This window comes from Podarcis raffonei, chromosome 4 (genome assembly GCF_027172205.1).
Source record: "Podarcis raffonei isolate rPodRaf1 chromosome 4, rPodRaf1.pri, whole genome shotgun sequence".
NCBI classification, from domain to species: Eukaryota; Metazoa; Chordata; class Lepidosauria; order Squamata; family Lacertidae; genus Podarcis; species Podarcis raffonei.
In genome coordinates this window covers 40,585,687-40,609,993 of record NC_070605.1, presented here as the reverse complement: position 1 = coordinate 40,609,993, position 24,307 = coordinate 40,585,687, and the positions used below count along the sequence as shown (strand labels likewise).

The 24,307-nt window shown below is 40.5% G+C and overlaps 1 protein-coding gene across 2 annotated transcripts in view; it reads left to right on the top strand.

Annotated features, from left to right (window-relative positions):
• PROS1 (protein S) overlaps nucleotides 1-23,017 on the top strand; it is a 30,352-nt gene extending 7,335 nt beyond the window's left edge. The window contains exons 3-15 of one of the 2 annotated variants that reach the window (XM_053386348.1): nucleotides 1,276-1,300; nucleotides 3,971-4,057; nucleotides 7,224-7,346; nucleotides 7,485-7,616; nucleotides 8,461-8,586; nucleotides 12,385-12,506; nucleotides 13,969-14,087; nucleotides 14,274-14,463; nucleotides 15,014-15,181; nucleotides 17,406-17,574; nucleotides 18,928-19,079; nucleotides 20,769-20,985; nucleotides 22,480-23,017. In XM_053386348.1, coding sequence (XP_053242323.1) covers nucleotides 1,276-1,300; nucleotides 3,971-4,057; nucleotides 7,224-7,346; nucleotides 7,485-7,616; nucleotides 8,461-8,586; nucleotides 12,385-12,506; nucleotides 13,969-14,087; nucleotides 14,274-14,463; nucleotides 15,014-15,181; nucleotides 17,406-17,574; nucleotides 18,928-19,079; nucleotides 20,769-20,985; nucleotides 22,480-22,667 — 1,818 coding nt within the window. In that variant the 3' untranslated portion in view covers nucleotides 22,668-23,017. The remainder of the gene's footprint in view (nucleotides 1-1,275; nucleotides 1,301-3,970; nucleotides 4,058-7,223; nucleotides 7,347-7,484; nucleotides 7,617-8,460; nucleotides 8,587-12,384; nucleotides 12,507-13,968; nucleotides 14,088-14,273; nucleotides 14,464-15,013; nucleotides 15,182-17,405; nucleotides 17,575-18,927; nucleotides 19,080-20,768; nucleotides 20,986-22,479) is intronic. The other variant, XM_053386349.1, reaches the window with a different exon arrangement.
• Nucleotides 23,018-24,307: the final 1,290 nt, after the last annotated feature.

Below are 24,307 nucleotides of genomic sequence, written 5' to 3'. Positions count from 1 at the left end.
TACCAGTTAATCACAGTTGTCTCTAACTGGTGTACAATAAGACTAAAAACGAGTTAATACTATAAAATCAGAATTCAATTCAGTAAACCTTCAGTAAGCATTTGATAAGCACTGGAAGTTTAACACGGAGGGGAAATATCTGACTTTAACTGGAAGGGAGTCCCACAAAATTGAGCCCGCAATAGTGCATGTGTGGCTCCTGATGGATATGAGCCATGTATCCAAGCCACAGGGGACCACTAACAGTGACTCCCCAAAATACCTTGGTGGCAGCGCAGGACATTCTGAGGTATGCTGTTCCCAAGTTGTTAAGGGTCTTGTAAATTAATGCAAGAAACTTGAACCAAGCCTGGCAGTGTAAGGGCAGCCAGTAACATTCCCTTCTAATGTTCAATATGTGTACATACACTTATTTTACAGCTATCATTAAGCACATATTTATACACTATTCTGACTTTTCCAGCAAACCTAAATACTAGGAGCCTTTGTTTAGGGTTTGAATAGTATATCCAATTCCTATGTACACTTTCACATCATTAAGCAAGTGACGGTATATGGGATTTCTCCATATTATGGCTTTAGTTCATATTTGTACTGCTCTTTATAAGGCTCTTGTGTCATTTAATTATTGCTCATATTTCATCTTCACTCCTGTTCCACTTTGATAGAGAATGACCATGCAACAGAGCTTTTATCAGGTCTTGTTATTGATGTTTTAATTTTCTGGGGCAATGGCTGGGGCAACCCAGTCAGATGGGTGGCATATAAATAATAGATGATGATGATGATGATGTCAGGTGGTCCTTAGCACTTGACCATGTTCTCAGACTATACAGAGTATAAAGATGTGACTTTAAAATTATGGAACCTCCAGGTTCTAGAGTGACCAAGCAAAGATGCCCCATCTCATTCTTTGAAATCACAAATGAGATTGAATAGTGAGCTCAGTTACAGGTTCTTAGCCACATAATTAGAAAAGATAACCTGATCTCAGTTTGTTGGTTCCTCAAGAAGTATTTTCAAAGTTAGACTGTTTTGCCGCACTTTACTTAATAAATATTTTGTGAGTTGCATTAAAAAACAATTTAATTAAACTATTAAACAAGCGGCAGATACTAAAAATGGATAAAATCAATTTCTTTATGACCTATTACAGTTATAGCACAAGCAAATTTTAATTATCATCCTAAGCAGTGCAAACAATTAAGCTGTTTCTCCTATTTGATTTACATTCTAATGGGATCTGTCTTTTTTCCTTTTTCTTTTTAAACACAGGATTATTTCTACCCCAGATATTTAGGTAAGTTTCATTTTTAAAAAGTGCAAATTTATTTACTTATTTAACATTTAGATGGCAAAAAAAACCACACATTTTTTCTTTAAAAGATTTTAGGAGAAAATTGGAAGGTGGCTGCAATGAAATGGTTTGCAGTCAGTGAGACTGCTTAATGTGATTATATTTGCAAAGCATATAATTACTCGTCTGTGTGGGCAGCAACTCCCATTATAGCTGCCCCACTGTGACACTATATGGGATGTTTTTCATTGAGAGCAGGATGCACAGCACAGAACTGTTCTCTGTTAATGCCATATTTTCTTCAATCCAGCAAGGCTAGCATCTCCCTATGAGATCACCCACTGCCCTGCATCCTAGCTTCTGTCTGCAATAGCAATTATATGGAGAAAGAAACTGCATCTGAAAGTTTTCTTGGGAGCAATTATGTCATTGAAAGATGACTGACTAAAGAGCTCGCCAAACGGCCTCGGCCCAGTATACTTGAAGGAGCGTCTCCACCACTCCCATTGTTCAGCCCAGACACTGAGGTCCAGCTCCGAGGGCCTTCTGGTGGTTCCCTCACTGCAAGAAGGGAGGTTACAGGGAACCAGGCAGAGGGCCTTCTCGGCAGTGGCACCCACCCTGTGGAACGCCCTCCCACCAGGAAATAAACAATTATCTGACTTTTAGAACACATCTGAAAGCAGCCTGGTTTAGGGAAGTTTTTAATGTTTGATATTTTATCATGTTTTTAATATTCTGTTGGGAGCTGCCCAGAATGGCTGAGGAGGCCCGGCAGGTGCAATACTCCCACTCACCCACACATGCTTTCCGCATGCTTTTCCCATGTGGTGGCAATCAGATGGGAAAGATTCATGAAATGGGACCTACAAGTTGAAATAGTTACCTTGGCAACTTCCAACCATATGAGTTTCATTGTGGTCATCAGAGTAAGCATCTGGCATAAATGGGGACATTTTTGTTGATTCCAAAACACCTTCCCCTGGAAACCTGGCTGACCTCTTTTCTCCCTACCTTCTGCAAAAAAGTAAAAGAAGCTGCTCTTTCAACAGGCCTTTGCTACTGGCAAAGTTTGATTATCGAGTGACATTCAGGCTGATGGATATTGCTTTTTGTTGGTGTGATTTTAGATGGTTGTACTGTAACCTTAGCTGCCCTGGAGGTCACATTCCTGGGACAGAAGGGCAGGACCACTTATTTTTTGTCCAGATAAATAAAGCAGCAGCTTTGTGGCAGTGTCTCATTCCACAGTAGGCCTAGCAATATGGGGATTGATCTAAAGGCATTGAGGGACACATGAAATGGCAGCAAGCCAGGTGTTGCTGTTTTTTGCTGCCTGATTCAATGAACAATTTGAAATAATCTTAGCTGGGAGTTTCATGGGACTTGCTCCAAGGTAAATGTGTTTAGGATCGTTACAATACTAGCCAATTTTTCGGCTGTAATGGCTGATTATGTTGAGATTTCTCCTTTCCTTCCTTGTACAGTATAAACCACTCTTTTTATGCTTGAGGAATCGTATTCCTTGTCTACACCCACCTTCTGTACCTGGAAGTGATTTGTCAGCTTTCTGTTGGTGGGCGCACTATAATGTTGTACTGTCTTGACATGCTTTTTTAAAAAAGAAAAAATAATAATGGTTTAATCGTATTTAGCACATTTGGTATTTTGTTTTTTGCCAGAATCAGATTGCTATCAGTTGTGAAACCAGGCAGAAATAGTTAGATATGGAGTACCAAAACAATGTTACATAACTTTACCACTAAAGAGCAGTGCTTTTTTCTGGAAAAATAGGTGCCAGTACTTGCCATGAAGTTGTCACAGCAAGTGCCATACTTTTTAACAACAACAAAAAAGAGGTGCTGGTACTGTGTACCTTGGAGTACCCTCTGGGAAAAAAGCACTGCTAAAGAGTATAATATTAATCAAGCTCTAGCAAAATATGCTACCCATCACTAGCTCTTATAGATTTCTAGTGCTTGAAGGAACTTAGTTTGAACATCTGGGTGGCCTTCATTTTCTTCCAGTCCTATGATCTCTTTTGTAATGAAAAAGAAATGTGCCTCTTCTGATTCTGAAAAACTTCCGTCTGTGCCACAATTTCTAGGCACAGGTCCGTGATTTGTAGGCACGGGTCTGAGCATTGTTGATTTTTTGTCCTGCCCCTTTCCCCAGAGAAACTCGCATAGACCCATGACCACAAATCACAGACTTGTGCCAAGAAATCGCAGCACAAACAGAAGTGCGGATGAGCCCTGAGCTGCACAAACAGCAAAACCACATGGTTCTACCATTTCACGTTCAGTCTACAGGTGGAGGGTCAAGTTTTTTATTGTTATCTGTGCACATGAAAAGCCAGCATGGAAGGAAGAAAGCTACTTCAAACTCCTTTTGTATGTGGGATGTGGGAGAGCCTTTAAAAAAAAACAACTCCCTGCAACTCACCAATAGTCCTTTACAGTCTGAAGCAATACAATGCCAGAATTCCTTCACTGTGTGATTTAGCTGAATATGAAACACCGTCCTTAAGAATCTTTAGAATAGTAGATTGTGGTTGCAGTGGTTACTGTCTTTCAATATGCAGCTTAATTTTCCTTGAGAGGGACAGCCCTGAAAAACAGCCCATAAATATAGTAAATAAATAAACATCTAAAATTGCTTGTGCTTTCACAGACTGCCTGGCTTCATTTCGAACGGAAATTTTCACGAGTCCATTACAGACTTCTGGGATTCCAGCTGACCTGAGATCTTGTGTGAAAGGTAAGCATTTGTGGCTATGTATACCATACCTCCTGAGTCGAGAGGTACCTTTATTTTTTCTGTCCTAGCCTTTCTTGTAACTGGCACCAATTGGTCTACCAGAAATACAGATTGCAGATAACACAGTTACTCATGTTGTGTAAACCCAACTCCCCCCCCCCCCCGTTTACTCTGCTTTCAGTGCACTCAGCATTAGTCAGGAACCATATCTATCCTGTTTCTATCCTGTCATGTCCTGTGCTTTACTGCCCTTGGATGTGCTTTCCCCCAAACCGTCTTCAATCCAAATTGTGAAAAAGAATGATGCAGCTGCAGTTTAAGCCAGTAATGTCTACACAGACTCAGTTTCTCCAGTGCTTTTCCAGCAAGAAGAGAACTTGACCTTTATTCTGAGGCATAGCATAGAACTCTGCAAGTGCTGCTGAGGAAGTCTTCAGCCACACTGGGGTCCTTAAAGGACTGGACTCTCCTATTAATGCTGATGCAGAAAAGTGTGGGAAATTTAATGAAGATAATTCAGTATGATGCTGTGCTCTTGAGCTGTGTTTCTGCACCAGAAAATGTCTCCTGGGCCTCCTTCGTGTAGTCAGGAAATATCATGATTTTATCACTGTTTTGGCCCCATCTTAGCTCTCCATGCCCTCTGCAAGAAGTCTTTTTTGACTGGGTATCTAAGAACTTTGACCACAAAGTCCCAGAGTTTATTTTCATCATGGGGTCGAGGAACTGGGCTGTGGTGTGCATGTGCAGTCTGAGGCATAGTACTCTGAGAGGGACAACATCTGCCTTAATAACAAATGTTGAGGGCTTGCCCTGTCTCGACCCTTCCTGAACCCCAACAACAGGTAAATTTCTGCAACATGAATTTGATTCTAGGGTTCTGAAAAAGTTGGAGACCATTGCACTAAATGTTTGACTGATTCTAGTGGTTCCTTTCTTTTTATCCTTAAAAGTTCCAACTCCAAACATTGCAGTTCATTCAGTCTGTTTGATCAGGCGCAAACAGCTTTGATAACCATTGTGGCTGGAAAGGCAATATATAGATTATTTCAAATAAATAAACACATCCAAAGTATGGTGAAAGACATGAGTAGGAAGCAATCCCCCAGAAGCAGCTTCTCTCCTTTGCTGTAAATGCTCCTTCTCATTGTTCTTATCGCAAAATTTTCTAGGTGTTTGGAAAGAGATCCCAAGCGAAGCATACATTCTAATCCTTAAGCATCTGTCTCTGTCTTTTGTCCTTGAGAACAGATAAGGGCAAAAAGGAATCCTTGATCATTATCACACGTGCAGTCAGAGATGGAGCGTGGCTCCCAGACTGCTGTGCTAGCATGCCTGCAGTCACAAATTAAAGTGTGTTCTTATTCATCCCTTGTTTCTCTCTCTCTTACTCTCATTAGAGGCTCTTGGGGGGTGGCAGGGAGGTGTGAGCAAATTATCTTGCTGAATAGTCTCTAGTGAGGAGCGTCGCTGTACTTGATGTTAATTTTATTCCTCATACGTGCTTGTGCCATAAAACGGTTGTCACAGATTACCCACTGGAGAAGCTCTGACGATATTACAAGCAGCAACAACAAAAAATGTTGTAACTGCGACTTCATAACCTGGCAATCCAGTCCCAAAAATTCTGTAGCATCTCAAGCTGATGTACCAGGAGTATCGGAGCCCCATGCCCTGCACTTTGTGTCTCAGCGTTGCCACAAGTCTTAGCATTGCCACATGAGAATTTTCGAAGTGGTTGGTTGATGAGCCTGAAATCATAACACTTGATCTCATGGTTCGGTGAATCCCAAGGCTTAGGGACACTACGGTTGCCTCCAGATTGTCACTATTTTTACTGGAGAGATTCAGGTTCATACCAGGTATTTAGGTTTGTGCAATTAAAATGGATTAAAGTGTTATGTTACCCTAGCGCAATAAATCCACTTTAAAATAAAATACTTTTGTGGTTAGGAAAGTGACAGGGAAATGCATTGGAAATTGTGGGATGGACAAATTATTAATGGGTGGATGTATTAAAAAATATTACCACGTTTATTGACAGCAACAGTTTTCTAATGTGTTCTCTGTTACGTTTATACGTGTCACAGTTCCTTCCTCCCCCCCTCCACCACTTCCTGGTTTTCTGCTTTTCCCCTTCTCTTTTCCACCTGCTCTTTGACAGAAATCTCAGGAAGAAGCTTTTACAGGCTGTGTAAGCATAACTGGATTAAAACACAGCTAGGTCATTCTTTTTCTCATTTTAGATTGAAACTGGCTTGGGGGGAAATGCGTAAAAACTCAGTGGGTGCTATCCTGGGAACTGTAGCTTCTTAAGGATGCTGGGAATTGTAGCTCTATGAGGAGGGAACTCCAATTCTCGGGATTCTTTGGGGAAAGTCACATGATTTAAATGTACAGTACATTGGTTAAATGTTTGATGTAGATCTGCCCATTCTGTTCTTTCCCACACACTGATGCTGAATGAAGTTCTCAAGTTCATTGTTCTGCAATCTGGTGTCTTAACTTTTGTTTGTTCTTGTATTCTTTCATATACTGGTCACAAAGGAAGAAAGGCCTACTATTTGTATTGTGTTGTATTTTTAATTTTTCAATTTTTTTTTTAGCCTGCTTTTCAACCTGAAGGTTCCCAGGGCAGCACACATTTAGTAATATATATATATAGTGACAATGCTCTTAACATTAACAATATATTATTTTTATTTATTAGCTTTATATCCTGCCTTTCCTCTCAAAGGAGGAAGAATCGGAAGAAACAAAACTAACAAAATGAGATCCAGCAGGAGATTATGTCTTATATCAACTGTTTCTATAGGGCTGGAGAGAAAAAAGGTCTCTGGATCTAATTCCTAAAGGCCACATATGTAAGGGGAAACCATAACTCTTGAGGAATTTCCACTCACTTCATCAGAAATAGGAAGCTTACTATTATTCAGACTGGTGAAAGAAGTTGGAAATAAAACCTATGTCAAACGGGCATCCATTAGCTGTGCCCAAAGACCCCGCAAGGAATAAAATACATTTTTCAGGGCTGAATTGGCTTTGTCAATTATTGTTCTTGTAGATAAAGTTTTTGCATTCTTAGAGAAAAGATGAACTATCAAGATTAAGAAAAGGTGGATCATAAGACTGACACTTTTTCTGCTTTGTCTACCTGCCTTTGCAGTAATATCAGACCAGTGTATTCCACTGCCATGCAATGAAGAAGGTTATAAGGAATGCAGAGATGGGCAAGCCAAGTTCACCTGTGTCTGTAAACCTGGATGGCAAGGAGAGAAATGTGAAGAGGGTACGTAATCGTAGGTTTTTTTCTCTCCCTACGGTGGAAAACAGAGCTGGCTCACTTTTAAATATATCTTTCCATATCAAACCAGCACTATTGATGCAAGCAATTTCTTAGTAAAGGCTTTGTTTTGTTTCCCCCTAGATATCAATGAATGTGAAGACCTAACAAACAGAAATGGAGGGTGTAGTCAAACTTGTATTAATTTTCCTGGAAGCTACCGTTGTTATTGTGAAGATGGTTATTATATACATCCAAATAAACTGGACTGTGAGGGTAAGGAAGAAGCCCAACATAGAAATGTCAGCAGCACATAAAACAAAAAGACAGTCTTATTATGTAACAGGATTTATACCTATTGATTGCAGTGCTAAGGTCCATACGGGCAAGTTTCAACATGTTTGTCTTATATCTTAAATGGAACTGTGTGTATTAGCAACCTTGGCCACAGGAGTAGCAAAGCCTTAGAGTTTTGGCACACACCAGTAAATCCACTAATGCCTGGTGTGGCCCATGTGTTCACAATTTGCCATCTGTCTAGCTTGCTGCTTAACCATCCACCCCATGCAGGGCCCTGGATTGCAATCATACTGCTTAATTAAAAGGAAATGGGGGAGCATGTACTTCCAATATCAAAAATAGCTGCTTAGCCTGATCGCATGGAACCTTGCCCCATGAGTAAGCACATGCAAGGAAAATATAGTGCCCTGTGAGAAAATATGAAAGATAAGATAATTATCTCTGGAAAACTGCCCATTCTTATGGCTATCAACTTTTTTTAAAATAGTAAAATGTCTAGATTCTGTGAGTTTATGGTTTATGCCAGTGATGGCCAAACTTGGCCCTCCAGCTGTTTTGGGACTACAACTCCCACCATCCCTGACCACTGGTCCTGTTAGCTGGGGATGATGGGCGTTGTGGTCCCAAAATAGCTGGAGGGCCAAGTTTGGCCATGATTGGTTTATGCTGTTCACATTTTGCATATTTCACCATTTCCTATTGTCTCTTTAGATCCCTTCTACCCTTGGGGCAAGTGGCAAGAAACAATAGCCAATAGCAGCAGAAATCAATCCATTCCTTTTTTGTGTGGGAAATTTATAATAGTATTTTGCATTTACAGACATGAATGAATGCATGTTGGACCCAAAGATTTGTGGGACAGCACAGTGCAAGAATACTCCTGGGAAGTACGAGTGTGAATGTCCGGCAGGTTATGCCTATAACTCAACTACAAAGAAGTGTGAAGGTAGAACTTTTGTTTTTAAATGATGTTTTAGCTTACCTTTTTTGACATATTCATCATTATTTTCTGCAGATTTTCCACATTCTATTTAGTTTGTGTGTGTTTGGTTTGTTTTATAGATTTCATGTTTTTTTTTGGTAATGCATAGGCAGTTTAGATTACTTTTCACACAGATTGCAAATGTCACAATATTGGGACATTTTAGCCCTCTTGAGTTTCTACCATCTTGTTTCTAAAACATAAAGTAAGCTGAAAGAAGGGAATCCTCTTTAAAGAAAACACCATATCCATCAATATATACAACATACGCCCACCCAGCAGTGAAGAAGTCAAATAAATATGTGGAATACAGAAAAATATCTGTATGTACCATCTACATGTGAAGTAGTGAGCCCCATACTATTGCCTTCCTGTCTCCAGGGCTAACCCTACCATTCGGCAGAGTGATGCAGAGGCCAGAGGGGCAAGAGGTAGCAGCAAGATGTAGGACAGAGCTGTGTCTCCTAGCCACCCAAGGTTCCATCAGCTGAAAGGGTTGGGAATAAAGCAATCAAAACATTTTAAAGCAGCAACACTGGTGGCCTGCTCTGCACCCCCTAAACTAGCCTTCTGTTCAAAATTGCAGTGTCCTATAGTCGGTGCTGAAGTAAGATTCACCTCCCAGTCCGGTTAGCTTCTGTCCCTATGTAATCTTTTACCATGTGGTTAGTGATGTCTGTTTCCACTGTTGAGTTATTTGCATCTCATCCTTCCTTAGGGAGGCTCAAACCATATTGTTTGCTTCTTAATAGCTCTGGTGTCAGTTAGGTTCAGTTGCTCCTACATTTTCAGTACCAAAGGTTTTAAAGAACCTTTCTGCTATTTTTTTAAACATTATTTTAAATTGCCTCAAAAACTGATCTTGAAAGGCTACGTAGAAATGCCAGAAAGAAAGAAAGAAAGAAAGAAAGAAAGAAACTTGAACTCAGTGGGACATGCTTCTGAGTAGACATACTGAGGATTGAACTATAAGAGCACCATCTGAGCTTCAAAGCTGGGTAGGAGTTTGGACGTGCCTTTTCTGTATCCAGACCCAAGACCAGTAGCCATCACACCTCACGGATTGCCATGCAAACTTCCTTCCAAAGTTCTCGGAACATTTTACTAATTTGGTTTGGTGAAAGCAGTTTCATACCTCATGTGGCAGATGTGACCTTTGTGAGTACACCAAGTATTACACTGGAGTCTGCTGCAATGGCCACTCAGAGGCTAGATATTTCCAATCGTGGCACCATGCTGAATGCTTAAAGCTGTGGCCCACAGGCTACACCTGCCTCTCCCCCAAACGCTCCTTTGTGGTACCATCATGCCAAAGGGTTTTCTGTGACATCCCAAAATTTTGTCAACTTTTATTTAAAAAAGAAGACTCTTTTGTATTGTCCACTCCCGCAGGTCACCTGCTATGATTCTGTGATGTCAAAAGGAACTCCCCATTTCCCCATTTATAAAATACAAATTGGCCACACCCATTTTGACTCTGCCCCCCCCCCCCCGCATGTTGCTGATGGGTGAGTGCCTTACTTGGCTTGAAAAGGCTTAACCAGCCACTTTTAAAGCTATTGGTACGACATCTACACATTGTAAAGTTCTACTGCAGAAAGACTGGTGTAATGCTCATGTGTTCACAGAACTGGCACCTGCTGTGTAAAGTGTAAAACCACCCTTAGTCAATGAATTTATTATCTAAGTATCTTCCTAGTTAAATTCTAAGTATCTTCCATTCTATCAGTTAAACTATATTTTACCATGTTTATGTGACCCAAATGAGGCAGAAATATTGCAAAAAGCAATATTTTTCTGCAGCTGTGGAAGGGTTATAGCTACTTTGCAGTTTAGAATACACGGGAAATTTTTAGCTTTCCGAGTCAGACAATGCACATAAATGCAAAACCAAGCTCTGCAACTTAAATTTTATACATCTCAGGGCATGATAAGTCTTTATCATGCAAGCGTGATATTTTAGGAACAGGATTTGCAAGATTTCCTGGGCTTGATCCCAGTGGGATCTTCTCAGGCAGTGGGAGTCTTGTTTACTCTCAGAGAAGGCAAGTTACTAATGCTGTCTTTCACACAGCCTTGCACTTCTAAATTATTTATTGTGCTTAGCCAACAAAGCAGAGAACGTAGTCAGCTTCGCTCAGTCAGGACAAAATGTGTTTTGCCCTGGTCAGCCCACATTTCTTTTCTGAATGAATGCTTCCCAAGCCCCCTGGGCTTTGCAATTTGGCACGCACACTCATCTCCCACTGCAATTGTACCGAGCTGTTTTTTGCTTTACAAAGGTAGCATGTATGTATGCGGTGCATAGTGTTTGAGCATATAATAGGGACCATTTTGAGATGCTACATTTTTTTAAAAAAGCAATATATCATATCATGGTGAAGGCACCTTGGTCTGAGCTTGCTCGCACAATTTACGCTCTGATTATTATTGTTGTTACTTTTTAGCTTTGCAGCTCATTTCTGTGAATATTTTTCTCCAACAGTTAGTCATGGTTATGCAGTTCACAGCCACCATAGACATTTTCTAGGCGCTTACATTGTCTCCCGAGACAGACGGATGCCAACAAGAACATATTTGTATGAGTGGAGTGTGGTTGGTTGGGGAAACTGCTTTTGAGTTGCTGTAATTGAGAAAGACAGCCACATAAACTGGAAGCCTGGAGCTAGAAGCAATAGTGGCTGTTTCCTATTAAGGGTGGTAGGGCAGAAGGCAAGGTGGCCAAAGCTAGGTGGAGCCAGAACCAAGGATCGGCAGAGCCAACTAATTCTGCTTTTATTCCCCATCCTCCTCCCCCCTGCTGATTCTTACAAGGGCAAAACCACAACTAGAAGAAGGAAGCAGACAGTCAGTGCCAACTCCCTAGAATAAGAAGGCAGGCAGGTGATGGCTGGCTGAGGGCAGACTGAGGTTGGTGGGGGAGTGCTTCATTCATCTTAATGGACCACCTCCACTAGTTGAAAGGGACTCTAGAAGTCACTGAAGTCCAAACCTTTGCTCAGTGCAGGATTTTCAATGCAGGATGCAACTGCAGCATCCCTGACAGATTGCAACTCAGCCTCTGCTGAAGTACCTCCAGCAAAGGGCCGCCCGAGGCAGCTTGTTCCACTGTCAGGCAGCTCTTACCATTAGGAAGTTTCTCCTGATGCTTAGCCAAAATCTGCTTCCTTGCAATTTCCACCCATTCATTCTCATTCTGCCATCTAAAGGGACAAGTCTGCTGCATGTTCTGCATGGCAGCCCTTTGGGTGTTTGAAGACACTCTCATGTCTCTTCTTAACCTTCTCTTTTCTCAGCTAAACATGGACTAAGGGAGTTAGATTTGCCTATCGTCCTTTGCACATAATGTGAAATTTCATGCATGCTGCTCCTTAAGATGCATGAAAATATACGTGCAGTAGGCTGGCAAAACTTGTAACAAAGTTTGATGAAGTTCGTGGTGGCAGTCTAGGATTACAAAACTGGAGTGTGGGTGAAGTATCTGCTAAGCCACAATACCTAACCGTTGGGCTGCATTTGGGTTTGTTGTCCACAGACCATTCAATTCTACAGTAGATGAATGCCAAATTCATTTTGGGAAAAAGGCACAGAAACCATGGAGCCATTACCTGGAACTTGCATGCCATGTAACTTAACAGCGGATGTGTTGAGCAATCCCAACACTGCCTGAGCTTCATGCCACTTAAATGTCAGTTTGCTTCCCAGGAGGTTGGGCTCGTGATAAGTGCAAATATCAAGCTGCCTTTTCCCATTTCACTGCAGATGTGGACGAATGTGCTGAAAATGCCTGTTCCCAAATGTGTGTCAATACTCCCGGAAGCTACACCTGCTATTGTGATGGCAAGAAGGGCTTCAAGCTTTCTAAGGACATGAAAACTTGTGAGGTGAAGTATCCTCCTCCTTACTTTCCTTGGAAAGTAATATTCATCCCCAGTGAGGCTCAGAAAAACCACACATACACCAGCCACTTGTCCAAAATGGTCCAGAATATGGCAGGGGAATGTAAACTGGGTCCACATAAAGCTGGTCCTCGCTCCCTACCTCAGTTGCTTCCAGTTTGTTTCCAGACCCAATTCAAAGGGCTGGTTTTGACCTATAAAACCCTGTATGGCTTGGAACCCCAATACCTAAAGGAACATCTCATCTCATACATCCCTACCTGTGCCCTGAGGTCATTGATGGAGACCCTTCATTGAGTGTATCCATAAAATTAAATTTGCAAGGGTTTTCTAGCACATCAGAAACTTCTAAACCCTGTTTGACCGGAGACAACGAAAGGGGAAAACAATTAATAATGGCATGTCCATATCATAACACTTTCAATAGTCCTGCAAATGATTGTCTCTTTCTCTGTTCTCCAAAATAAAAAAATTCCTTCCAGTAGCACCTTAGAGACCAACTAAGTTTGTTATTGGTATGAGATTTCGTGTGCTTGCACACTTCTTCAGATAGTTCTCCAAAGTAAGTGTTTAATAATAGGTTCAAAGCCTGTGTTTGTACTATCCATCACTAGTATAGTTGTTTTATAACGTTAACATGTGGCTCCACTTTTTCAAAAATAATTTAATTCTCTCGCAGCAAGCTAAAAATTCGTAAGAGGTGTAGTAAGTGGGCAAAGCAGTTTAACATGCACTCTTCTTGCTGAGGAAACCATGAGGCTGTGCATGATTTCAATGAAAACATTCCTCTATGAATAGCTTCCTTTATACTTCTTTGGCAAGGCTGGGCATGTTGAAATGTATTCAGACAGCTACCACTTAAAACAAGCTTTGACGCAGTTCAATGTAGTGGGGCTTAAATAGTTCACAGATCAAAGGTTGCTATTGTGCTTGAACATACTTAAGAGAACCTAGTGAGTGGTAGTTAACTGTGATTTAATGATTGGGCAACCTGGGGTGTGATTCCATTCCCTGAAGATAATGGAACTGGCAAGCAGGCCATTTATCTTCCGAGTAAATATTGCCCCAGAAGATTTCAGCTTCACAGGTTTATTTTTTAATACTAGGCAGAATAAACAGAAGTCTTTGTTAATCTGGGCAGGATTATTAACAGTCTTCCCTTTAGTGGGTGGAAACTGTTTCCAAATCTAATGTGTGGGAAATTCAATACCAGGAACCAGTTAAATTAAATATCATTCCAGTATAATCAATATTATTGCTTATGTGTAAAACCTTCTCACTGCATGGTGACTGCAAGAGCCAACGTACATGGAGATAGTTGGGGAGGAGGTAGTTGCTTGAATTCATCCTATTGATTAGGAATAAATTACAAAAACTGGCTCAGAACAGAAATGTGGACTCACTTGATCAAACCATAATGCAACATTTCGTTTTCTGTTATGTCTAGGTTGTGCAGAATTGTCTCGCCCTGAATCTTGAAAAGTATTATGAATTGCTTTATCTGGCAGAGCAATTTTCAGGGATCCCTGTTTTGTATTTAAGGTTCAGATTGCCAGAAGTTACAAGGTAAGTGTATATCAGTATGAATGCACATTTAGTCCTATTATTATCAGTTTCTATTGAATAGTAGCGTGCAGCTCTCCTATCAGTACCATTTATTAATTGTATTGTCATTCTGTTACAAAGTTCTTAAAGTACAGATCCAGTTCCTTTATCAGTCATACTTCATTCTCCCCCTTCCTAACAACCCAGATTTTCTGCAGAATTTGACTTCCGGACTTACGATAATGAGGGTGTTATACTGTATGCCGAATCCCACGACAACACAGAATGGTTTTTGCTTGCACTGCGTGATGGAAAGATTGAAATTCAATTCAAGAATGAACTGGCAGCCAAAGTAACAAGCGGTGGCAAAGCCATTAACGATGGTTTGTGGCACATGGTAAGCCCCCACCCATGAGTTAGGAAACGGAACATTGAATTGCTTATAAAAGAAGACGCCACTTTTAAAGCCCCTTGATGAATATGCAATACTAGCTTCAGATTGTCATTTTCACAAAATACTTTCATGTCCCCAAAATGCTTCCATGTCTTCATAATAAAAGAACCCTCCATTGGAGCTCTGAGTCTAAGATTTGATACAGTTCCTATTCTTCATTCAGACAAGAGGAGCTCATACTGGCATTTTCTAAAGAATTGCAGGAAAAGCTGGAAAATTCACTTCTAGCAGATCCTGTCGTTTGCAAGCACATGCACTTGTGTGGATATTGTTTTATGCTCCCAACGCTTCTGTATATGGATGTATGCACATACTATCAGTGTGCACATACCCTGGGTGCTGGACACAGGTTTTTAATGTCTTTTTAACCAAACTGAGCTCCTTTTTCCTTGTGCCAGTCAAAGCAGAATGCTTTCTGAATACAGATCCCCTTTGTTGGTTTGGGACGACTTCTCTCAACATTCACAAGTATATCTGTTTCTTTTACCTTCAGATCTCCGTGGAAGAACTAGAGCACAGCATCAGTGTAAAAATAGCAAAAGAAGCAGTTATGAGCATCAATAGCCCAAGAAATCTTTTTAAGCCCTCCAATGGCTTTCTGGAGACAAAGGTGTATATTGCAGGACTACCTCGCAAAGTGGACAACACTCTCATTAAACCGGTAATTGTTTTCAGTGCTAATGTCACACATCAGGTGTTGCGTTATCTCCTTTATTGTAATTAGAGTTAATGCACCCCCCCCCCTTTTAGAAACATCACCATGGACAATATTTCCTGAGATCTTTTACGAAGCTTTGTACCACTGCATTTGAGTGGCCAGTGAGAGAGTATCCTTTCAGGTAGATTTGTGAATTTCATTATTTGGTTTTATTCTTAGAACACACATCCACTTTGTAGATTAATCTACACGTCTGGCTTTCCTCGTTCCAGGTAATTCCAGACCCCAGATAAAAAGAGAAGAAAAAAAGGAAACACATTAGTTTGAAAGTTGGGGAAACTTTGAACAGAAACAAGTATTCAAGGATGCATGCAACTAATTGTATCTGCTGCTGCAGATTCATGTAACTTCAGTAAAAAGGGAAGCCATCCTGGAATGGAGGAAAAAGTGGTTCAGCTCATTGAGGGTTGTAATGGAGAAGACTACAATAGGGCTTGGAAACACCAGATTTGCAACAGGCCCATTTGTGCTAGCAGTTTTGTGCTAGATTTATTTATTTAGAAGATTTGTATCCTGCCATTTGGCCACATTATAGCAGTGTACTATATATATATGTATCATAATAAATATATGCTGCTGCAAGAAAAAGGAAACAAAGTGCAGGTTACCAGAGCAACAGTAAACTAATTATAGCAGCAGGATGCAACTTAGAAACATCCAAAAATCCAGTGAAATTCAAGTGTTTTGACTTAAAGATTGCTGAGTTTTCCAAGGAAGGACATTCCGTAGTAGTAGTAGTAGTAATTTTATTATTTATACCCCGCCCATCTGGCTGGGTTTCCCCAGCCATTCCATATCCTTGAAACCACTCCTGCAAAGGCCCTGAAACAAGGGGCAGATAAAAGAAGCAGCTTTAAGTTTCAAGCATCATAGAATTGTAGAGGGTTATCTAGTCCAAGCACCCACAATGCAGGAATCCTGCCCTGGGTGGGCTCAACCCCCTGACCTTCTGATTAACATCCAGATGCACTGACCCCCTGGACTCTTGCGGCAACAGTGATAAAAAGGAAAGGAATTTAAAGGGTTCTTAGACTCCTGTGCAGCATTTGCATACAAGCAAACTGTGGCCACAATGGAAGTTGTCCTGGTGTGGGAACACTGCACATAAAGCAACCAGCACACAGGTTAAAAACCTTGTAAGCGTGAACCCTGGCCCTATGGAACATTTAAATTGAGGGTTCTTTTTATCTAGCTTGATGGGCATATAATTAAAGTTTCTTTTTGAGAACCAGTCAGCCCACAGAAAGCTGTCTCCATACTGCAAGCTCTTATTTTACGAGAGTTACATGGAAATTGGCTTGTCCAAAAATTAGAATTCAGGTCCTTTTGTTCATTGCTCTTGTATAGCTTGCTGTCCAGTTGACAAAAAATAAAAATAAAATCCACCTCTCTGAAGAAAGAGCAGAAAGCAAAATTGAGCTGCACCACACAGGCACTGACAGTTCTTTAGCTAGATAAAACCTCACTGTGTGATCTAAAAAAAACTTTTGTATCTTACTTCAGAGATGGACAAAAAACTCTTGATCCCAAGCAGATTTCTTTCTTTCCTAAACTGTGATGGGGGTGGAAGCAGACCCTCCTCGAATAGAACTGCACATGCTCATTGCAATTGCTGTGTCAGGGTGACTATGCATTTTCAGAATAAGAGAAAAAGAACCGTGAATCTATCTTGTCTCACCTATAATTCTTTTCTTCTGCTGACGTGCAAACCCTGTGACATTTATCAATTCTTGTAGAGGGCGGAAACTATAGTATACATTATTGGATTTATGGCAAGTTATGAACATAATTCATTTTGCAGCTAAGTACATGATTTGGGAAATCCCGGGTACTGATGTAAAGTCTGTGGGAATTCTGTAGGAAATAGAGAGCCCATGTTCTCTATTTTTGTGGTTGGTGGTGAAATATTTGGGCAAACTGGGGAAAAAATGCTTACTTTCCTAATAAACCTCAATGTACTAATTTAACAACATATAATATACCATTTATAATTTTGTTAGCATATAAAATTATACTATTTGGCATATTTATAAAACTTACTAATTAATTTTTTCCGAAAAAGAAAGAAAGAAAAAGGTGTCTAGATGACATTTGGTAACATGTAGTATGGGATATGTTTTTGGACCATTGTGTATTGCCACAAACAATGCTGCAACTTCTTCTTCAGATTAACCCACGCCTGGATGGGTGTATTCGTGCCTGGAACTTGTTGAATCAGGGAAATTCTGGTGTAAAAGACATCATTCAACAGAAAGAAAGCAAACACTGTTTAGTAAGCGTTGGGAAAGGCTCTTACTATCCTGGCACTGGAGTAGCAAAGTTTCATATTAACTACAGTAAGTAATTCTCACACGTTCTCTGAAAACATTTTTCAGCTGGGGTAGTTACTATATTTGGGATGCAGGTGGCACTGTGGGCTAAACCACTGAGCCTCTTGGGCTTGCTGATCAGAAGGTTGGTGGTTCGAATCCCTGCGACAAAGTGAGCTCCCATTGCTTAGTCCCAGCTCCTGTCAACCTAGCAGTTCGAAAGCACGTCAGACTGCAAGTAGATAAATAGGTACCGCTCTGGCGGGAAGGTAAAGTGCTGCTCTGGTTCGCCAGAAGTGACTTAGTCATGCTGGCCACATGACCTGGAAGCTGTACACAGGCTCCCTCGGCCAATGAGCACCACAAGCCAATAAAGTGAGATGAGCACCACAAGCCCAGAGTCGTATGTGACTGGACTTAACTGTCAGGGGTCCTTTATCTTTACCTTTTAGTTACTATATTTAAGGAACAGCACACACAGAGAGAAGGGCATTATCTTTCACTTTGCCCTCAGTGCAATCAGTGGAACTATAACAATGTTCTCCATCTAACCATGTGGGTGGTAGGCTTGATGTGACACCAGAATTCCCAAAGTAGGAGGCAGTGTCCTCTATTTAGTTTGGGTTATTTCCCAGGCCTCAGCTCTGCTTCTGTGTATGGCAGATGAAATGTCAGAGCACATTTTTAGTACAGGCCTCCTGCCCCATTTCATTCCTAGGGAGATATATAGTGGCTCCTACCCTACCATCTTTCAAGACACCTTTTCATTTCAAAATATTTAAGAAGCATTCTGATTTTTTTATATATATAATTGCTTTTGTTTCAGTATATTTCAATGTTTTGATTTTACCATGGAATGGTTTTGATGCACGCCTGGGAGGGTTTTGCCCTGAGAGGTGGGACATATTTTTTTAGAACATATATAGGTAAACACTTGTAAACCAGACCATCAAGGGAGGCAAAAGGAAGTAGGCAGTCCTTCAGATTTAGATGGCCTAAATTGTTGTCAGGATGTGATTCTAACTAGATTATCGGGTGAAAAGCTTCTTGTGATGTGCTGTAGATCAACAGCTACCTATTTTCTGTGAACATTTCAATCATACAGTTTGACCAATAACCAAGAATAAGTATGTCAGGGCAATTGGCACACTCTGATCCTGTTCTTTATCAGGGCTTCCTGGGAGGCTTATAACCATCAAAAGGGAGATCTCTGAGGAAATTACATACTGGTCGTTAAACAAAAAAGTTCAGGAAAGACAAAATCCCAGTGTTAAATATTTGGTTAGAGAGTCAAGTTTTCCAAGAAACCTAGAAAGCAATTCTTTTGTGGCTTGCTAAATCAACAATTTTCTCTTGCTTTCTTTGTTTAAAATAAAACAGACAGCAGCCTGAACAATGCCGAAGATTGGTTAATAAACGTGACCCTGGCCATCCGGCCATCCACAGGCACTGGAGTCCTGCTTGCCTTGGTTTCTGGTGAAACGGTGCCTCTTGCTTTGTCCATAGTTGACTCCAACTCCAAGGGCACACAGGTAGTTCTTCATGCATGGTGGACAGAGCTGGCCAGATTCTTTCTTTTGCTGAGGGGGCGGGGGGATAATTTGTTGAGGGAAAGTGTGGATACTATTTTAGCCCTCAACCTTCCCATGGCATCTGATCTGACTGAAATTCAGTATCCTCCTCCACCCGCCACCCCACAGAGGCTTAAAGCAAGGTGAAGTCTCGAGGGACAGTTCTACTGTTAGGACTTGTGAATGACTAGGCTGGTTTTGGAATTGTGAATGGAGCTTTTCCACTGAGAGTGGTGAACTCTGAGGTGACTCAAAGGGGCAGCTTTCCTTTCTTGGCTGCAGCACTCCAGAATGCCCTTGGGAGATGGTGTGCTTGAAAGTTTGCTGTGGAAATCTCTCCTTGACCTGCTAGCTTACTATGTGCAGAATTTTTACGACCTGATTCTTTAAAGCAAACTCTTCTCTGGATGATAATACAGTTAGTGCAGTCCTGCAAAGGTTCTTTTACCTCATCAGAAATAATGATGCTGAGCTTGAAGTTCTTTGAAAACGTTGTTACAGTTGGTTCCTCGTGTGCTACGGTGTGAAAATGAAACATGTAACAACTAAAGGTAGTAGACCAGAGATTTCCTTAGCATTGAAGTACAGCTTTGTCACCTTGTGTGGACTCCCCAGGCTGGGCTGCAGTCGCAACCATTACTGAAGACAGTTGCCTCCAGCAGCTCATTTCAGTGGGAGGGATTCAAGCGCGCACTGTAAATTTAGGTTTGCGCAGTTAAAGCGCTTTCTCGCCCTGGTGCATCAAATCCACTTTAAAACAGCAACAGCTGAGACTTTGCAATTGGGGAAGTTATCACTGAAGGCACTGAAAAATATAGGATGAATGAATGATTAGCGGGAAAATGTGTAACCAGCACACTTGCAAATCAGAAGGAGTGCTCGCTGTTATCCATCCCACAGACAAATCACAACAAATGCTCAGTAAAGACTGGAACCTTATCTAGCCACTATGTAAGCTTTGTACAAGTATATTAGCCTGAATGCTCAATAAACAGGTTTTCTAGGGAAGCCCCTGGTGTGAGCCATCAGCCTTGCCATAAAGTTGTATTGGGGTATAATGACTCTCAGTTCCCTATGATGAAAGAGTACTAATGGGTGCCTCCCTAGTTAGAGGATCTTGTGATTAGCCTGGCCATTCTGTTAATAAACTGCCAGGGGCCTTCCCATAGACACCTGGATGGCTACAGTGAGAGCAGGATGCTCGACTAGATAGGCTTTTAGTGTGATCCAACAGGGCTCCTCTTTTGCTTTTGCTTAGCTCCTGCTGGCTCTAGAGTGGATTTGCCTGCTTTAATGGTGTGTCACAATATTTTCAGTATATTTTCAGCTGGGGGTTATATTCCACTAAAGTACATGTCCCCTTGTTGTTTATTACCATGGTTTTGCTGTCAGGATGCATTGATTGAATATTTATGAATTGTGCATTGTTTGGTAAGTGGGTTTTTTTCCCTCTTGGGTATTTTATTTATAGGGTATTAGAGCATTTGTTGATTTGTTGTAACTTTTTTCATGTTTGTCTGTGGATTTTTTATATCTCTGTATTTGTTTTAGTGTTCTACTGTCAACTGCTTCAAGTTTCCTTGTGGATAGAAAAAAAAAGAAATAAATAAAATGCAGTTAACAAGGCCATTTTTTGCTTCTGGTCCATAGGATATCATTGTATCAGTTGAGAATGTCATTGTGGCCCAGTTGGAGTCAAAGCGATTGTGTACCTCAGGAAGAATGCTGCTGAGACTCAGAGTGACTAGACAGCAGCTTGAACTTACAGCTGATTCACACACTCTGCTTGCCTCCTTGGAACAGGAGCTCTCTGCTCTTGATCAAGCGATGAATGGCTCTATCGATACCTACTTAGGTGGCATTCCTGGTAAGTGTTGTTCCCTTTAATTAATTTAATTGATTAGAATAATTAAGTTATGCTTTAATACTTTTTTGTTTCAATTTTATTTGTCCTTTTGTTTCCTTTAAAACACTATTGCATAGTTTTTAGCGAAACCTGGTATTGCAATAGTGGTTAAAACTGCATTAGTTTAGCACTAATAGAAGAGGACTTTCTCTCACAAAGTCTATTTTTGGACATGACCCTAGGGGACCTATTTTCCCTCCTTCCCTGCCCACTCCTTTATGTTTTTCCCCCTCTGTAATCTTATGAAGCTGTTACAGCATACTTTAAGTGTCCTCTGCTGGCTAGACTGAGGAATTACATGTGAAATGTAACTAAGCTAGTGTATTTTGCAACCTATTATTTCCATATTAATAATTTGGAGATGTGTGAAGGAAAGCCTTTTTATGAAAGGCCATCCAAAATGCTACCTTGCTATTATGATTTGGTGAACTTCCCTGTGTGTGTAAAAATGCTGTGTGTAAAAATCAACCTGGAAATTGTGAATAACTGAATTTCACTGAGGTAACATTAATAAACAGTGTTACCTAGCTGGTGCAAGTAAGCTTTGAGTTTAGATTAGCTATGGGTGGAATCAGCTTCAGCACATTGGAAGTTTCATATTCTTTGCTATCCAGTGGTCAGTAGTTGCCCTTTTGTGTGTTTTCCTCTCATTTGAGAAAGGGGAGATCAGCTGAGAAAAATAATGCTGATGATCTAAACCTTGGCAATAGAAGTAATGGGGAAAGAGCAAATTAGAATCACATGGAACCACCACGTGCTTCATAGTTCTCAAGGACCATGAAAAGAATTAGCACACACAAAGAAATAATCCAGGTACATAAATCAACACAACAGAAAGTCAAAGGGCACATCACCTATAGTCACATTTTTGTCAGTGGGAAATTCTCTGGGAAAATCCCAATCTTCTACCATCAATTGCCACCTAAGGGAGGTTTCCCTCATAGTTTGAGCCATGTGGCTACAGTTTAACCATGAGATGTTTTAAGAAAAGAGATTGGGAATGACTGGATAAAGAGGAGCTTTTTCAATAAGATTAACTCCCCACCCCATTAGCCTCCTTGAGAAGTGTTCCAGCTTGAAGTTCATGCAGCAAAATGAGGCTTAACAACAAAACCCATAACAAAAACAAAACAAAAAAATGTGATGAACACATTATGAATGGGTACCCACAGATTGTCGCTGTTTTGCAGAAAGGATTGGAGCCCAATGTCAGGAGTATGCAGAGCATTTTCAATAGCTGAAATGTTTGTCTTCCATGTTATTTTATTTGTTTTATCTCTGTGTGTGACATTCCTCACTCTTGTTTGATTTCTACATTTATTTGAATATGTGTGTGTCTCTATATGTGTAATACGAGATACACAACTGAATACATCTTTTAGCATTTATACATGTCAAAAAATAAAAAGAAGCATGGATCAATATTTAAATAAAGTGCTGATTTTTTAAATGCAGATGTTCCACTTGAGGCAACCCCTGTAACAGTGTTTTATAACGGCTGTATGGAGGTGAAGATCAATGATAAACAGCTGGATCTGGATGAAGCCATCTCCAAAAAGAATGACATTAGATCGCATTCATGCCCATTGCTTATGGATGAGATGCTGAGTGTTGCTGCCACTGATCTCCCATCTGTTCATTAATCTCTCATGAGAAAATCCAGATTGTTTTGCACAACATGAATAAGGACAGAAATTGAACTGTAAAGGTTCTCCTTTTCTAATAATGTGTTTTGAGAACAAAAGAATTGCATCCTTTTCCAAAATAAAGGGACTATACCAAGATTAATATTTCATCAAAATAGTTTCAGTTATAACATTTCAAGAGTTTTTAGTTGAATTATTTGCTGTTCAACAATTATACCATTCATATTTTATACCTTGGAGAATAAATCCAGAAACATCTATCTGCACTCAGTTTGATGTTTTGGTTCTAATATATTGTATTGTGGCTGCAAATAATCACACTGAATAAACTGAACCAAGACATTTCATTTTTTCTAAAGAATAATATTGTACATAGATCCTACGAAAAGAGTGTTTCGGGTCTACAGAGGTAGAGCAAATCAAGTATATATGAAGATACTTTCTCAAAGGTCCCAGGTAAATAATAGTGACACAAGTATTTAGAAGAAAATTACAAATGAGACCACCCCAACGCATTTTTACTATTTTTAAGCGATTATATTAAATGGGTCCAACCTCTTTCTCAGAGCAGATCTATTAGCAGCAGCAACCAGGCTACAACTTCTACTATCAAAAAGTTACCATAATAGAGTAACCTGACATTCCATTTATAAAACATTCTGAGCCAGGAAGAGCTCATTGTACTATATATTTCAAGTTATGATATTCATAGAGGAAGATATGATGAAAGCGATATATCTGACTTATTGGACAGGTTGAAAGTTTGTATGGATATTAAAGTATGTTGTCCATTCACCATGAGGGATCCCAGCTTTGCGCTTCACTTCTAGAAAGAATGCTATACAGTGGTACCTCGGGTTACATACTCTTCAGGTTACATAGACTCCGCTAACCCAGAAATTGTGCTTCAGGTTAAGAACTTTGCTTCAGGATGAGAACAGAAATCGTGCTCGGGCGGTGCGGCAGCAGCAGGAGGCCCCATTAGCTAAAGTGGTGCTTCAGGTTAAGAACAGTTTCAGGTTAAGTACAGACCTGTGGAACGAATTAAGTACTTAACCCGAGGTACCACTGTATATGTTTTATTAGCGAGCAGTGTGATGGCCTCCTTTGCATCCCATTTAAATTTCTTCATAGCATAACACCTCTATTGGCTGAAAGAGTATGCTCCTCCCATTTCTAAGTGGAAAACATGCATAAGGCTTGAAACCTGCACTATATTTTTAGCCATGGCTAGAACATAGCTCAGAAACATTATATGCCGCTTAAGGAACTTTGGATGCCAATAGGATTAAAATACAATAATTATAAAAATTTGATCCTTGACACACTTAAGTAGGTCCAATGAAATCAACCACGGGAATGTGTTTAGAATCATGATTCCAGTGCATCAGAACTTCATGACTTGGCACCTTAATTCCAAATGGAAACCTGCAGTTTCAAATAGAAGTCAGTTATATGTCATGGGTAATGACCCTCCAGCCTCTGGGCCAAATCTGGGCCCATTTTGGCCTGCAAGGCTATTTCCTCCAAATCACATCCATATGCGACATCAGGTAGATATGTGGCTGGATCGAGTCAGCAATCAAGTTCACACAGTCCATCCATCCAGAAAGAATGGTTGAATTCACTGTTCATCA